This window comes from Giraffa tippelskirchi, chromosome 5 (genome assembly GCF_054371585.1).
Source record: "Giraffa tippelskirchi isolate mGirTip1 chromosome 5, T2T-mGirTip1v1.2.pri, whole genome shotgun sequence".
In the NCBI taxonomy this organism is placed as follows: domain Eukaryota; kingdom Metazoa; phylum Chordata; class Mammalia; order Artiodactyla; family Giraffidae; genus Giraffa; species Giraffa tippelskirchi.
In genome coordinates, this window is record NC_137279.1 from 107,932,461 (window position 1) to 107,946,218 (window position 13,758).

At 38.1% G+C, this 13,758-nt stretch overlaps 1 protein-coding gene across 2 annotated transcripts; it reads left to right on the plus strand.

The window, feature by feature from the left end:
• Nucleotides 1-1,517: 1,517 nt before the first annotated feature.
• Nucleotides 1,518-13,758, plus strand: SIKE1 (suppressor of IKBKE 1). Of its 2 annotated transcripts, none has more exons than XM_081493336.1 (5): nucleotides 1,518-1,747; nucleotides 1,970-2,075; nucleotides 3,049-3,191; nucleotides 4,828-4,941; nucleotides 6,532-13,758. In XM_081493336.1, exons 1-5 carry the CDS (start codon nucleotides 1,577-1,579, stop codon nucleotides 6,631-6,633), a joined length of 636 nt encoding a protein of 211 aa, XP_081349462.1. In that variant the 5' UTR covers nucleotides 1,518-1,576; the 3' UTR covers nucleotides 6,634-13,758. The 2 variants fall into 2 exon arrangements, with proteins under 2 accessions (XP_081349462.1, XP_081349463.1); XM_081493337.1 differs by having other exon boundaries at nucleotides 1,518-1,735.

The window sequence follows — 13,758 nt, forward strand, 5'->3', positions numbered from 1 at the left end:
ACCCATTAAAATGGCTATTGAAGAAAACAGAAAATAACAAGTGTATGCAATGTAAAGAAATTGAAACCCTTATGTACTGTTGGTGAAAATGTAAAATGATGCAGCCACTGTGGAAAACAGTTTGGTCATTCCTCAAAAATTTAAAAATAGAATTACCACATGTCCCAGTGATTCCACTTCTGGATATACACTCAAAGGAATTTAAAGGAGGGATTCAAACAGATATTTATACATGTGTTCATAACAGCATTATTCACAACAGCCAAAAGATGAAGGTTACCCAAGGGTCCATCAATAGCTGTCATTGTTGAGTCATGTCCAACTCTTTGTGACCCTACGGATTGTAGCCTGCCAGGCTCCTCTGTCCATGGGATTCTCCAGGCAAAAATAGTGGAGTAGGTTGCCAGTTCCTTCTCCATGGGATCTTCCTGACCCAGGGGTAGAACATGAAGTCTCCTGCACTGGCAGGCAGAATCTTTACCACTGAGCCACCATGGATGCCTATACATATGCACACACATATATATGAATATTAGTCAGTTTTAACAAGAAAGGAATTTCTGCTTGCATGGATGAACCTTGAGGACATTATGCCAAGTGAAATAAGCCATTCACAAAAATGACAATTATGATTTCTATGATACCACTTGTATGAGGTATCTAATGTAGTTAAATTCATAGAGACAGAAAGTAGAGGAGTGGTTGCCAAGGGCTGGGAGGAAGGCAGAATAAGGAGTTAAAGTCTAAAGCTGTTGTGTTTAGTCGCTAAGTAGCTTTCCACTCTTTGCAACCCCATGGACTGCAGCACACCAGGCTTTCCAGTCCTTCACCATCTCCCAGAGCTTGCTCAAATTCATGTTCACTGAATCAGTGAAGCTATCCAACCATCTTATCTTCTGTCACCCCCTTCTCCTCCCGCCCTCAATCTTTCTGAGCATCAGAGTCTTTTTCAATGAATGGGTTCTTCACATCAGGTAGCCAAAGTACTTGAGCTTGAGCTTCATCATTAGTACTTCCAATGAATAGTCAGGGTTGGTTTCCTTTAGGATTGACTGATTTGATCTCCTTGCAGTCCAAGAGACTCTCAAGAGTCTTCAGTTTTGCAAAATGAAAAGAATTCTGCAGATGAATGGTAGTGATGACTGCACAATAACTTGAATGTACTTAATACTATTGGTTAAGATGATAAATTTAAAGCGTGTTTACCACATTAAAAGAAAAAATTTTAAACAGTGATAAGAACAATCCACATCAATCAAAACCAGTAGGAACAGGAGAAACTGAAGACTGGCCCAGCCTTAACACAATTTGACCACCAGGCAGTGGAAACAGGAAACCAAAGGCGTGGCAAGGGCAGGCCTCTGGAGCTCTGCACAGGGCGAGGATGCGGGGAAGCCACAGGTTAAAGACGGTCACCAGCCACCCAGGCTGCCACTACGCAAGCGCATATCGCGGCTACCGCCGAGGCTCCTTTTAAACGTACCCGGAAGTGACGTCTGTAAAGCTGAGACTCGCTCAGGGACGCGCTGAGTCCTTGGCACAGGAGCAGTGTTCTGACTGCGGTCCTGGGGCCGCTATGAGCTGCACTATCGAGAAAATTCTGACAGACGCTAAGACTCTGTTGGAGAGGCTGAGGGAGCACGATGCGGCCGCCGAGTCACTAGTGGATCAGTCGGCGGCTCTGCACCGGCGGGTAGCCGCTATGCGGGAGGCGGGGACAGCGCTTCCGGACCAGGTCAGGCAGAGGGTACGGGCCCGTGCCCTCGGGTTCTAGGCCCTTGAGGGGTGGAGGATGAGGTAAAGTGGAAACTCGGCTTGGAGTTTTTTCCTGGCCCCAGAGGGTGGCGGTGAGACCTGTCTGCGGGGTCGGGGCTGCCAGTGCTGCCCTGGAGTTCTGCCTCCTACCTCTTCAGTTGCATCTGCGGCTGTTATGTTTACGGCGCGATTAGTTTGTCTCTTGTTTGTCCAGTATCAAGAGGATGCATCCGATATAAAGGACATGTCCAAATACAAACCTCACATTCTGCTGTCCCAAGAGAATACACAGATTAGAGACTTGCAGCAGGAAAACAGAGGTTAGTCAGGCCTTTTTGTGTGTAATGATTTTCTTACATCCAGTAATATTTCAAAAGTTCTTGCAAAAATGACAAGTCACAAAAGTGCAGATGCTGTGGTGGTGGTGGTTTAGTCACTAAGTCGTGTCCGACTTTTGCAACCCCATGGACTGTAGCCTGCCAGGCTCTGCTATCCATGGGATTCTCCAGGCAAGAATACTGGAGTGGGTTGCCATAGCCTGTGCTGACCCAGTAGCAGTAAAGTTTGTTACATTACTCTTTTCAAGGTCATCTGACTGACTTTGTATTTAAACGCAGCTTATCCAAGAGGTGCTTAGTAGAGTTGAATTATTATTGCATGGCTTGTTAGGTGTCTGGAGACAGAGGGTTGCATAATGGAAGAGTTAATATCCTCAAGGGCTTAAGATTTAATGTTTAAATATTAATTGAAATAAACATTAAAGCTAAGATTGAAGGGATTTTTATGTTTTTATGCAAGGTGGAAGAGCTAAATTTAATCCTCGGGTGTATATTCTTGGGCTTGGTGAATATATTGTTAATGATAGTAGTGTGAATAGTTATTTGTATATAAATTTACAGAGCGCTTTCACACATATCATGCAATACATATATGTATTCTCATATGTTCATTTTGAAGTAGACAAGCCGGGTTTTTATTATTACAAGGCAGTTAAGAAATAGGCTCAGAGAGGTTACATGATTTAAGAGTAGTAATCTAGTAACTCACAGAATTGAACTTAAACTCATGTCTTCTGATGTTGCATCCCATGTTGTTTCTACCAGATTTTGCTGCTGCTGCCTGGAAAGATATATTTTTCACATAGACCATGACTGTTGAGTTTTGTGGACTTAAACACCAATGTACATCTTTGGGTTCATAATATTTCACAGCATGTCATAAAATCCAGCTGTTTGAGTTTGGCTTTAGGACGTATCTCAGATATCACTGCCAAGTTATTTTGTTTTTTGATAGAGCTGTGGGTTTCCTTGGAGGAACACCAGGATGCTTTGGAACTCATCATGAGCAAATACCGAAAACAGATGTTACAATTAATGGTTGCTAAAAAAGCAGCGGATGCCGAACCGGTCCTGAAAGCTCACCGGTCTCACTCTGCAGTAAGAAACTTTGATGGATAAATTCTAAATGAATTGAAATCTTGATGTTGTTTTAGATCGTGTGCTTGCTTGTGAAGTAAGCTTGTTTTCCTTTCATGTTTGTCACATTTGCTGTAGGTTTTAGTGTAGCTTTGTAAAGATACGAGTAGAAAAAGGGGGTAAAGGACCTTTTATCTGAGTAAGACTCAAGTTTGTCCCCCCACCAATATCTCTCTTCAAGATGTTAATGAATACTTATTTTTTCCACTGAACAATGTCAGTTAGTGTTAAAGTGAAAATGAAAGTCGCTCAGTCATGTCTGACTCTTTGGGACCCCATGGACTATACAGTCCTTGGAATTCTCCAGGCCAGAATACTGGAGAGGGTAATCTTTCCCTTCTCCAGGGGATCTTCCCAATCTAGGGATTGAACCCAGGTCTCCTGCATTGCAGGCAGATTCTTTACCAGCTGAGCCACAGGGGAAGCCTCTTAGTGTTAAAGGTATTCAGTAAATACTTGAGTTGTTATTATGGTACGTTTCACTAAACTGTAAGCTCCTTGCTTGTAAGGAGCATGAATTTATCTTTTATCCCTAACATAGTACTTGACACATAGCAGGGGATCAATGAACAAACATAGCATCATACTATGTTGTTAGGAGAGAGAAGTACGGTTTTAAAAAAAAAAAATACGGCATAGTTTCTATACTTTCGTTGCTTGTGGTTTAATTTGGGAGACGCAGTAATTGTTCTTAAGTTTGTAGAGTGCTTTAGAGTTGTCTTTGTACGTTTGCATGTACTATATCATTTAATCCTATAATAATAGATTGACACCTCACTATTTGCTGCAGTGGAATTTATGGAAGATAAGTTTCATCTTGTGTGTTAGTCACTCAGTCGTGTCCAACTCTTTGTGACCCCATGGACTGTAGCCCACCGGGCTCCTTTGTCCATAGGATTCTCCAGGCAAGAATACTGGAGTGGGTTGCCATTTCCTTCTCCATCTAAATGATTAAGGAATGAATATTAACATAGGAGAGGAATCCTCAGAGACTCTGTTGAGATACTGTCAAAGTTTAGAAACTAGAAGATGTCACCATAACACGATTTCAAAGGTGTGAGGCCTTCACAGATCTAGGAATTTACTTCTTTTCTCCCTTAGATTCCATTGAAAGCATTTAAATGAGTTTAACTAACTAAGGTCATAGGAAACAGGGATCTTTTAAATATGTGAATGGCTTTCATCTGTGGTCCAAAGGAGAAAAAACTGATCCTTGAAGAAGACAGAATTTAGCTTATATGAAAAGCTTGCTAAGAGATATGTCCAAAGATAGAATAAGGTACCTTGGAATGTGGCAAGCTTCCTGCCAATAAAAGTATTTAAATTTAAGTTAAACAGCCATTTAGAGATGGTGTCCAACATCTAGTGGATGATCAGACTAGAATCAATCTTTTGAAAATGAATTATCTGTGAATATCACTAGATCAGTTTATTATGGGTTTACCTCTGAGGACTTAGATTGTAGTGAAATTCCTGTAACCTGTGTACCACAGATTAAATGAATTTTTAACATCATAATACACATGTTCTTATGAACTTCATATCTGCTAAAAAAAAAAATGACTTTTTCACTTTTTTATTCTGAATATCTTCACAGGAAATTGAGAATCAGATTGACAGAATCTGTGAAATGGGAGAAGTGATGAGGAAAGCAGTTCAAATGGATGATGACCAGTTTTGTAAGATCCAGGAAAAACTAGCGCAATTAGAGGTAAGATTATTGCTATTTTAGGTTCACAATATCTTAGGAAGTTTTCAGAGTCTGAAAGGTATGCCATCATTGTATATCTCTGGAGTGTATTGATGTTTCCTTTGTGGTCTGATTTAAAATTAAAACATCCTCCATACCCTTTTGAAGAAAGTAAATGTAATCAGAAGCAAACAATGAAAATGCTTATTGGCTAGAAATTGATATATCATACTGAGAGGGTAAAGGGAGTACAAGGGACAGATTACATGTTAGCTAAAGTCCCTCATTTGCTGTAAAAAGAAATAGATACTGCTTAAACTTGATGATCAGGAAATAGCAGTACAAGACATATTATTTAGAATTATGGAAGTAAACACCAAAAGAAATAGATAAAAATATTAAAAGTGGTTTCCTTTGGGAAACAAAGCCAAGGGACTGCAGACTATTTTACAGGTCTTGTAGTCTTGATTTTTTAAAAAATCAATTTTTATTTTATAGTTTTTGATTTTTTTAAAGCTGTTTTCATGTAATGTTTTGATTAAAATGGGAATAATTTACAAAGAAAGGCCTGGAGTGTTAGTGTGCCCATACAGTTGTTAAAGAGAAGCATTACAATAGATGATTTGAATGTTCCTTATTACAAATTCTGCCATGGGCCCTTTGAAAATCATTAGAGAGAAAAAGACAGGGTCCCTCCTCAGAGTCTAATGATAGCAATAAGACTAATAACTTTTTTTGGTATGAAATGGTATGTAAATGCTAGGAGAGAGATACCAGGTATGTCTTGGTGAAACCTGAAAATGCTGTGGTTTACCAGAATTTCCTGCAGAGAGAATAAGGATGAAGAGTGCAAACTGCCATATCTGGAAATCAAGGGGAGTGGCAAAGATCCAATTAGGATAGGAGTTAGTTAAAATGATAAAATGACCTTGTCTATGCCATCCCTAATTTACTTCAGTTATGGAAACAGCCCTAAGGAAATGTGAGACAAGTCTTACTTAATACTTTAAGTGGAAAAAATGTGGGCATAGGATTGAGACCAGCAATACCACATCCAAGTTATCTGAGTACGGGCAGGTTTTTGGACTTTTGGGAGCCAGTGTCCTCATCTCAAAGAGAACATGGATGTAGGCAGTGGTACCTACCCTACATATTGTATGAGATAATATATGTAAGACACCCACCTGGTACCTGGCTATGTGCCCAGTAATTCTTTTCCCCCTTTCCTTCCTTTCTTCAAAACTATAGGACATCTAGGAGAGAAGGTTAAGCAGAGTGAAAATATTATTAGGAATTTGAAAGATAGAAGAAACAGTAGTAAAACTTGTAGGAACCATAAAGATTTTGACAAGCAGTGAATTCCTCTAGTGGAGTGGGACCCTGTTTTTTTCATGTGTAGTCTTAATATGTGGCATGTGGAAATTACTCAGGAAATGTTTTTTAACTGAATAAATTAGTAGAATTTTAGGAAATTCTCAGTTCTTTTGTTTCTTTAAAACTTTTAAAAGTAAAATAATATACTTTCTGTTTCAAGCCTCAAACAATGGGTTCTGATACAGTTTGACAGAATACCTGAAATGAACATACCATACACTTTTTTTTATTTTCCAGCTTGAAAACAAGGAACTTCGAGAATTATTGTCCATCAGCAGTGAGTCTCTTCAGGTCAGGAAGGAAAGCTCAGTGGACACTGCTTCCCAAGCCATCAAATAATTCAACTTCTGAATAATGCCTGGAGGTTGTTTATCAAGGAAGGAAGTTAATAACTCTATTCGAGTATTGTCCGTTCAGTGTCTTGCCTCAGACTTGATTTAATGTTGATTAAATGTATCAAGTGGCAGTTTAGAATTTGCAGTCAAAAAGGGCTGTCCACAAAATAGTTTTAAGGTGTGTTAGTAAAAGTGCACACTGAGTTTCACTATTCCTTTCTGTAAGAGACTAATTTTCATTTCTGGGACCTTGATTTATATAAACTGTGTTTTCAGTTCATTTTTGTTCTTTCATATCTCTGAAACTTACAGCATTTTGTTATAAGCCAGCAGTTTTATTTTATATCAGATTATAAATTGCAATTCTAAAAAATTTTAAAAACACAGTGTCTTTTTAAGTCTATTTGGCATAAACCTGGATTTTTTTCCATTTGAGAAAAAAATACAATTCCACAGAAGTTGATTGGCAGATTCTCTAATTTGTAACACATTCTCTAATTTGTAACATCATTCACCTTTTATGAAGTTTTAAGTCTCTCTGGTGCTAAGAGTTGGCACCTTATGGCCAGGTGTCTTTACTCTTGAGAGAACCTATTGCTAGTCCCCACAAAATATACTTGAAAGTAAGTCAACTGTTTTTTTCCAGTGGTAGTATAATCATCGTATTGTTCAAAGAATGTTGAAAAATTTGTCCTGTATATGTGTATGCACATACATGTGCTTAGTTCAGATGCTGAAAGTAAATTTATTTATTCTGTTAGATATTATTAGTCAATTCTTCAGTTTTGTCCTACTTGGAAATCTTCAACTTGGATAGTTTATCCAGTGTGAAGAATATATAATAGGTTTATTCACATCATAGTTATAGGTACTACATTCTACAGTTTAATTTATATATAACTTCCATTTGTAATTAAGAACCATCACTTGTTTATATGTCTTTCATCACTAGTACTAGTAGTTGGCTTTTTTTTAGATCCACTTTTCACAAGGAAGCAAAGTTTTCTCACTTAATGAGAGTTTATTTCATTTCTAGAAGCTGTGTTGAGAGTCAAATGCTAAGGGATCAGCTAGGTTTCACTTGTCATTTCATTCCCCCATCTCAGTTTACTCATATTTCAAATTTATAAATTACTCATGTAATACTATCAATTTAGCTTTGCCCCCAAATAATTGAAATAATGAATGCTAAGTCTGTCAACATTTTCCGGTTACCCTAAGCATTATACTGCATGGGACAGACACATCATTAGAAAGATTTTTGTTAGTGCTTTGAGTGGTATAAACTTTCTTTTGTACTCCCATAAAGAATCAACACCAATTAAAACAACAGAATTTATCCAAGATATCCTAAAAGCATCTGATCCCAGTAATACTAACAGACTTTGCCTACAGTGGTAGGCTGTAACGAATTGATATATGTCATTTTTTAATTTGTCAAATTTCTATTCAGAGTCTTGCAAACAATTTGAAAAACATTTCCACCCACAGTGTGGGTGTTCTTATCTCATTTCCTAAGAGTATGTAAAATTTTAGTCTGATCATTTGCCTTGAAGTGTATGCCATAAGTGCCACCGTGTCCCACAGTTCCATTCAGGAGGCAGAAAAATGCCATTTGTTAGCTGCCATGGCCAATTTTTGGTGAAAATGATAAAGAAATCAAATGACCCATTAAAATATAACGTAGTGTCTCTTTATCTGCTCTATGTCCCTTTAGAGATGTTTGTAGAGTTCTTTACATCTCAGATATCAGGATAAATCTAAATGCTAACTTTTCCTCTGTCAAATCAAAAACTTGAAGCTTGAGTCTCAACAGCTCTCAAGACCCTGTATGATACAGAGCCTAGCTGGTGTTAATACTATGAAAATAGTGTGTCGTTAAAGAGGAGGAAGAATGTTCTTGACTTTGGTTTGAGCATGAAAGTTTACTTTGCAGTTGATGAAGGAACTTGATTGGTTTCCAAATTTTAGTACAAACTTACCTTTTCTAATAAAAATCTCATTTTGATAATAACAGCTAATATAACTCAGTAGTGAGTCAAATTATTAGAAAGTGCAAAGGTTTATTTTTCACTTACATAGCAACCTGTCAATTAGGGCTTTTCATAAATGCTTCCTAATTATCACATTATAGTTAGTATAACCAAAAATAGTTATTTCTGAAATGGTTTTAGAGATGCCCTCATAGTTGCAAATCATAAGTTACATGATTACAAGTCAAAATGTAAAATTAAAACAGTCTGGAAGTATCTTGAAAATTAAGTATTATTGATACCTACCTTTATTGTGTGTTAGTCATTAGTTATGTCTGACTCTTCATGACCCCATTGACTGTAGTCCGCCAAGCTCCTCTGTCCATGATCTTTTATTAGTACCATATGCATAATTAGATTCGAACATTGAAAGTCTATTTCAGTGTTCCTCAAAATGTGGTTCACTGACCTAAAATAGAAGTTTCGGGATGGAATCTAGGCATTTGTATTTTAATAATCATCCTAGGTAACTTCTAATGACATTAGTTTGAGAATGTCAAACTAATTGACAGAAAAATTGAGTGTTTTCAAAGAAAAATCTGGTAGAGGAGGCAAATGTGATAAATAAAAGGATGTATTGAGTTCAGAGGAGGAACTGTTTACAACTTAAGAATCCTATAGAGACAAAATAATGCTGAATGCTGAAGAAGCTGAAGTTGCATGGTTCTATGAAGACGTGTAAGACCTTCTAGAACACCCAAAAAAGATGTCCTTTTCATTATAGGAGACTGGAATGCAAAAGTAGGAACTCAACAAATACCTGGAGTAACAGGCAAGTTTGGTCTTTGAATACAGAATGAAGCAGAGCAAAGGCTAATAGAGTTTTGCCAAGAGAACGCACTGGTCATAGTAAACGCCCTCTTCCAACAACACAAGAGAAGACTCTACACATGGACATCACCAGATGGTCAATACTGAAATCAGATTGATTATATTCTTTGCAACAAAGATGGAGAAGCTCTATACAGTCAGCAAAAACAAGACTGGGAGCCAACTGTGGCTCAGACCATGAACCCCTTATTGCCAAATTCAGACTTAATTGAAGAAAGTAGGGAAAACCACTAGACCATTCAAGTATGACCTAAATCAAATCTTTTACCATTATACAGTGAAAGTGAGAAATAGATTCAAGAGATTATATCTGATAGACTGCCTGAAGAAATATGGATGGAGGTTCATGACATTGTACAGAAGGCAGGGATCAAGACCATCCCCAAGAAAAAGAAAGGCAAAATAGTTGTCTGAGGAGGCCTTACAAATAGCTGTGAAAAGAAGTGAAGTGAAAGGCAAAGGAGAAAAGGAAAGATACACCCATTTGAATGCAGAGTTCCAAAGAATTGCAAGGAGAGATAAGAAAGCCTTCCACAGTAATCAATGCAGAGAAATAGAGGAAAACAATACAATGGGAAAGACTAGAGATCTCTTCAAGGAAATTAGAGATACCAAGGGAACATTTCATGCAAAAAGATGGGCACAATAAAGGACAGAAATGGTATGGACCTAACAGAAACAGAAGATATTAAGAAGAGGTGGCACGAATACACAGAAGAACTATACAAAAAAGATCTTCATGACCTAGATAATCACAATGATATGATCACTCACCTAGAGCCAGACATCCTGGAATGCAGAGTCAAGTGGGCCTTAGGAAGCATCACTACAAATAAAGCTAGTGGAGGTGATGGAATTCCAGTTAAGCTATTTCAAATCCTAAATGATGATGCTGTGAAAGTGCTGCACTCAATATGCCAGCAAATTTGGAAAACTCAGCAGTGGCTACAGGACTGGAAAAGGTCAGTTTTCATTCCAATCCCAAAGGCAATACCAAAGAATGTTCAAACCACCGCACAATTACACTCAACTCACACACTAGCAAAGTAATGCTCAAAATTCTGCAAGCCAGGCTTCAGCAGTATGTGAACCGTGAACTTCCAGATGTTCAAGCTGGATTTAGATAAGGCAGAGGAACCAGAGATCAAATTGCCAACATCTGTTGGATCATTGAGAAAGCAAGAGAGTTCCAGAAAAACAACTACTTTGGCTTTATTGACTATGCCAAAGCCTTTGACTGTGTGGATCACAATAAACTGGAAAATTCTTCAAGAGATGGGAATACCAGACTACCTGACCTGCCTCTTGAGAAATCTGGATGCAGGTCAAGAAGCAACAGTTAGAACTGGACATGGAACAACAGACTGGTTCCAAATAGGAAAAGGAGTACATCAAGGCTGTATACTGTTACCCTGCTTATTTAACTTATATACAGAATACATCATGAGAAACGCTGGGCTGGATAAAGCACAAGCTTGAATCAAGATTGCCTGGAGAAAAATCAATAAACTCAGATATGCTGATGATACCACCCTTATGGCAGGAAGTGAAGAAAAACTACAGAGTTCCTTGATGAAAGTGAAAGAGGAGAGTGAAAGAGTTGGCTTAAAACTCAACATTCAGAAAACTAAGATCATCGCATCTGGTCCCATCACTTCATGGCAAATAGATGTGGAAACAGTGGCAGACTATATTTTTGGGGGCTCCAAAATCACTGCAGATGGTGACTGCAGCCATGAAATTACAAGATGCTTGCTCCTTGGAAGGAAAGTTATGACCAACCTAGACAGCATATTAAAAAGCAGAGACATTACTTTGCCAACAAAGGTCTGTCTAGTCAAAGCTATGGTTTTTCCAGTAGTCATGTATGGATGTGAGAGATGGACTATAAAGAAAGCTGAGAGCTGAAGAATTGATGCTTTTGAACTGTGGTGTTGGGGAAAACTCTTGAGAGTCCCTTGGACGGCAAGGAGATCAAACCAGTCAATCCTAAAGGAAATCAGTCCTGAATATTCATTGGAAGGACTGATGCTGAAGCTGAAACTCCAATACTTTGGCCACCTGATGTGAAGAACTGACTCATTGGAAAAGACCCTGATGCTGGGAAAGATTGAAGGCGGGAGGAGAAGGGGACAACAGAGGATGAGATGGTTGGATGGCATCACTGACTCAGTGGACATGAGTTTGAGTAAACTACAGGAGTTGTTGATGGACAGGGAGGCCTGGCGTGTGGCAGTCCATGGGGTCGCAAAGAGTTGATGCGACTGAGCTACTGAACTGAACTGAGAGATAAAAATAAGTAGAGAACTAGAAAGCTAGGTCCTTTCTATTTATTGTAAAATCTCCATTTCCAGTTGTACTTCATTTTACAGATAGTCAGGTACAAGGAGGTTATTGAAACAGAAACCAGGATTCAAATGTAGACTTGAAACTTATTCTTAACCATTAAGATTCCTTTAAATGCCAAATACTGTTCAGAATTCAAGTGGTTCTTGATCAGGAAAATCTACTTTTATTAATAGTGCAAAAGAAACACCACAGCCTACATTTAGAAAATATCATGAATTTAATAACTGAAGCCTGGAGAAGGAAATGGCAACCTACTCCAGTAGCCTTGCCTGGAAAATTCCATGGATGGAGGAGCCTGGTGGGCTATAGTCCATGAGGTCTCAAAGAGTCAGACACAACTAAGCAACTTCACTTTCATTTTCACTTTAAGTAATGAGACCTAATTGTCATCAGTTTTCCAGTGTGTGTGTGCAACTGAAAGGAACAGTGTTTAATCAGTGCTTAGCAGTACTAACTACATACAGGAAAGGGTGTGGTTCTGTCTTTCAAATCTGCCTCATTAGCATGTTTTTCATCTTTCATGCTATTTTCATGTTGCAGGAAGGTTGCTGCTGTGCCAGAAGTCATGTCCATGTTTCAAAGCAGGAAAAAAAAAGGAGGGGGGAAATAGCCTATGCCAGCTATACCTATTTTCTTTTATGAGGAAAAGCAAAGCTTTCCCAGAAATCCAGACAGAGTTTCCTTTGTCTTATTTGCCTGACCTGTTAAATTGTTAACTTCTGAAAGCAAAGGAGGCTGGGTACATAGCTGCCCCAGGTGAAATCACTATTCTGTTAGGAAAGAGTATTAAGAAAGCAGCAAACAACAGTCTTTACACTGAATAGTTTTTAACCATTGTGTTGATGTTGAGTGGCCAAGGAATGGGCTGTGGAAGATACCCGTCATCTCTCTCCTGGCTGCCCATTATCCCAACTCATACTATAGTTAGGGAACCTATCACCTAATGATGCAGCTCCTTACCCCCTCCTGACAAATATTAAAGCGTCAGATACTTGTTTTCCCAGCATCTTCGCAGCCAGGGAAGCCACCTCTGCCTTAAAAGTTCGTGATAGAAAGAGGGAGAGCTATGCAGAATTCTTTGAGTAAAGGCAATGATATACAACACTGGCTTCTACATCCAGTTCCACAGAAAACAACAAAAAAATTGCTGCACTGACAACACTCAGTATCCAGTGTCAGCAAAGTCCATGGTGTTTAAGCTGCAGTGTCTCTGCCCAATAGTGGAGACGGTGGGATCTTCTCTGAAGCTATTATCTCAAGTGATTATAGAGGTTGTATAGCCTCTAAATCTGGTTTTCAGGGTATCTAGAGATCCTGAGGATTACTTATTAGCTTTTACTAATGTCAGTTTTTGTTAAAATTAACCTGAATTGACTATAATTAAGAATGGAACCCTGACTGATAAAATAAGCATAGTTTAAAAAGCAACCTTTTGAATATAAATTTTGTCCACACTTTATGCATAATTTTACTTAATGTTTTAATGTAATTTTTGACTTACAAAAGGATGTGACATGCCTATAAATTATTGAGCATAATAATTCAGCCCCTAATTTAGGAAATAGAACATTACCCATTTGTTACATTTATTTATTTGAGCTCCTCTCCTATCTCTATACCTCTGCTCCCTCTTTTTAATAGTTTTGTCACATGTAAAAAGACCTGAAATATGTATCTCACCCTGAAGTGACATTTTTAGTTTTGTTCCTTTTTGAGCTTTATGAAAGTGGTATCAGACTGTATAGTAGCCTATGAGGATTTTATTTTTTTCACTCTTCATTATGTTTCTAAGATTAATTGTGTTGTATATAGTTGTCATTCCTTTTCATTGATGTAGAAGATTTAATCATGTGACTACAGTATATTTTGAAGGGATACATACATATAAAGTAATAAAATTGTACATTAAAAAAAAA

Bases quoted from the DNA above. Each gene is read 5' to 3' on its own strand.
- SIKE1 (XM_081493336.1), top strand. From the start codon at position 1,577: ATGAGCTGCACTATCGAGAAAATTCTGACAGACGCTAAGACTCTGTTG. The intron at 3,192-4,827 runs GTAAGAAACTTT...ATATCTTCACAG, and splicing joins CTCACCGGTCTCACTCTGCA to GAAATTGAGAATCAGATTGA. The intron at 4,942-6,531 runs GTAAGATTATTG...TTTATTTTCCAG, and splicing joins AAAAACTAGCGCAATTAGAG to CTTGAAAACAAGGAACTTCG.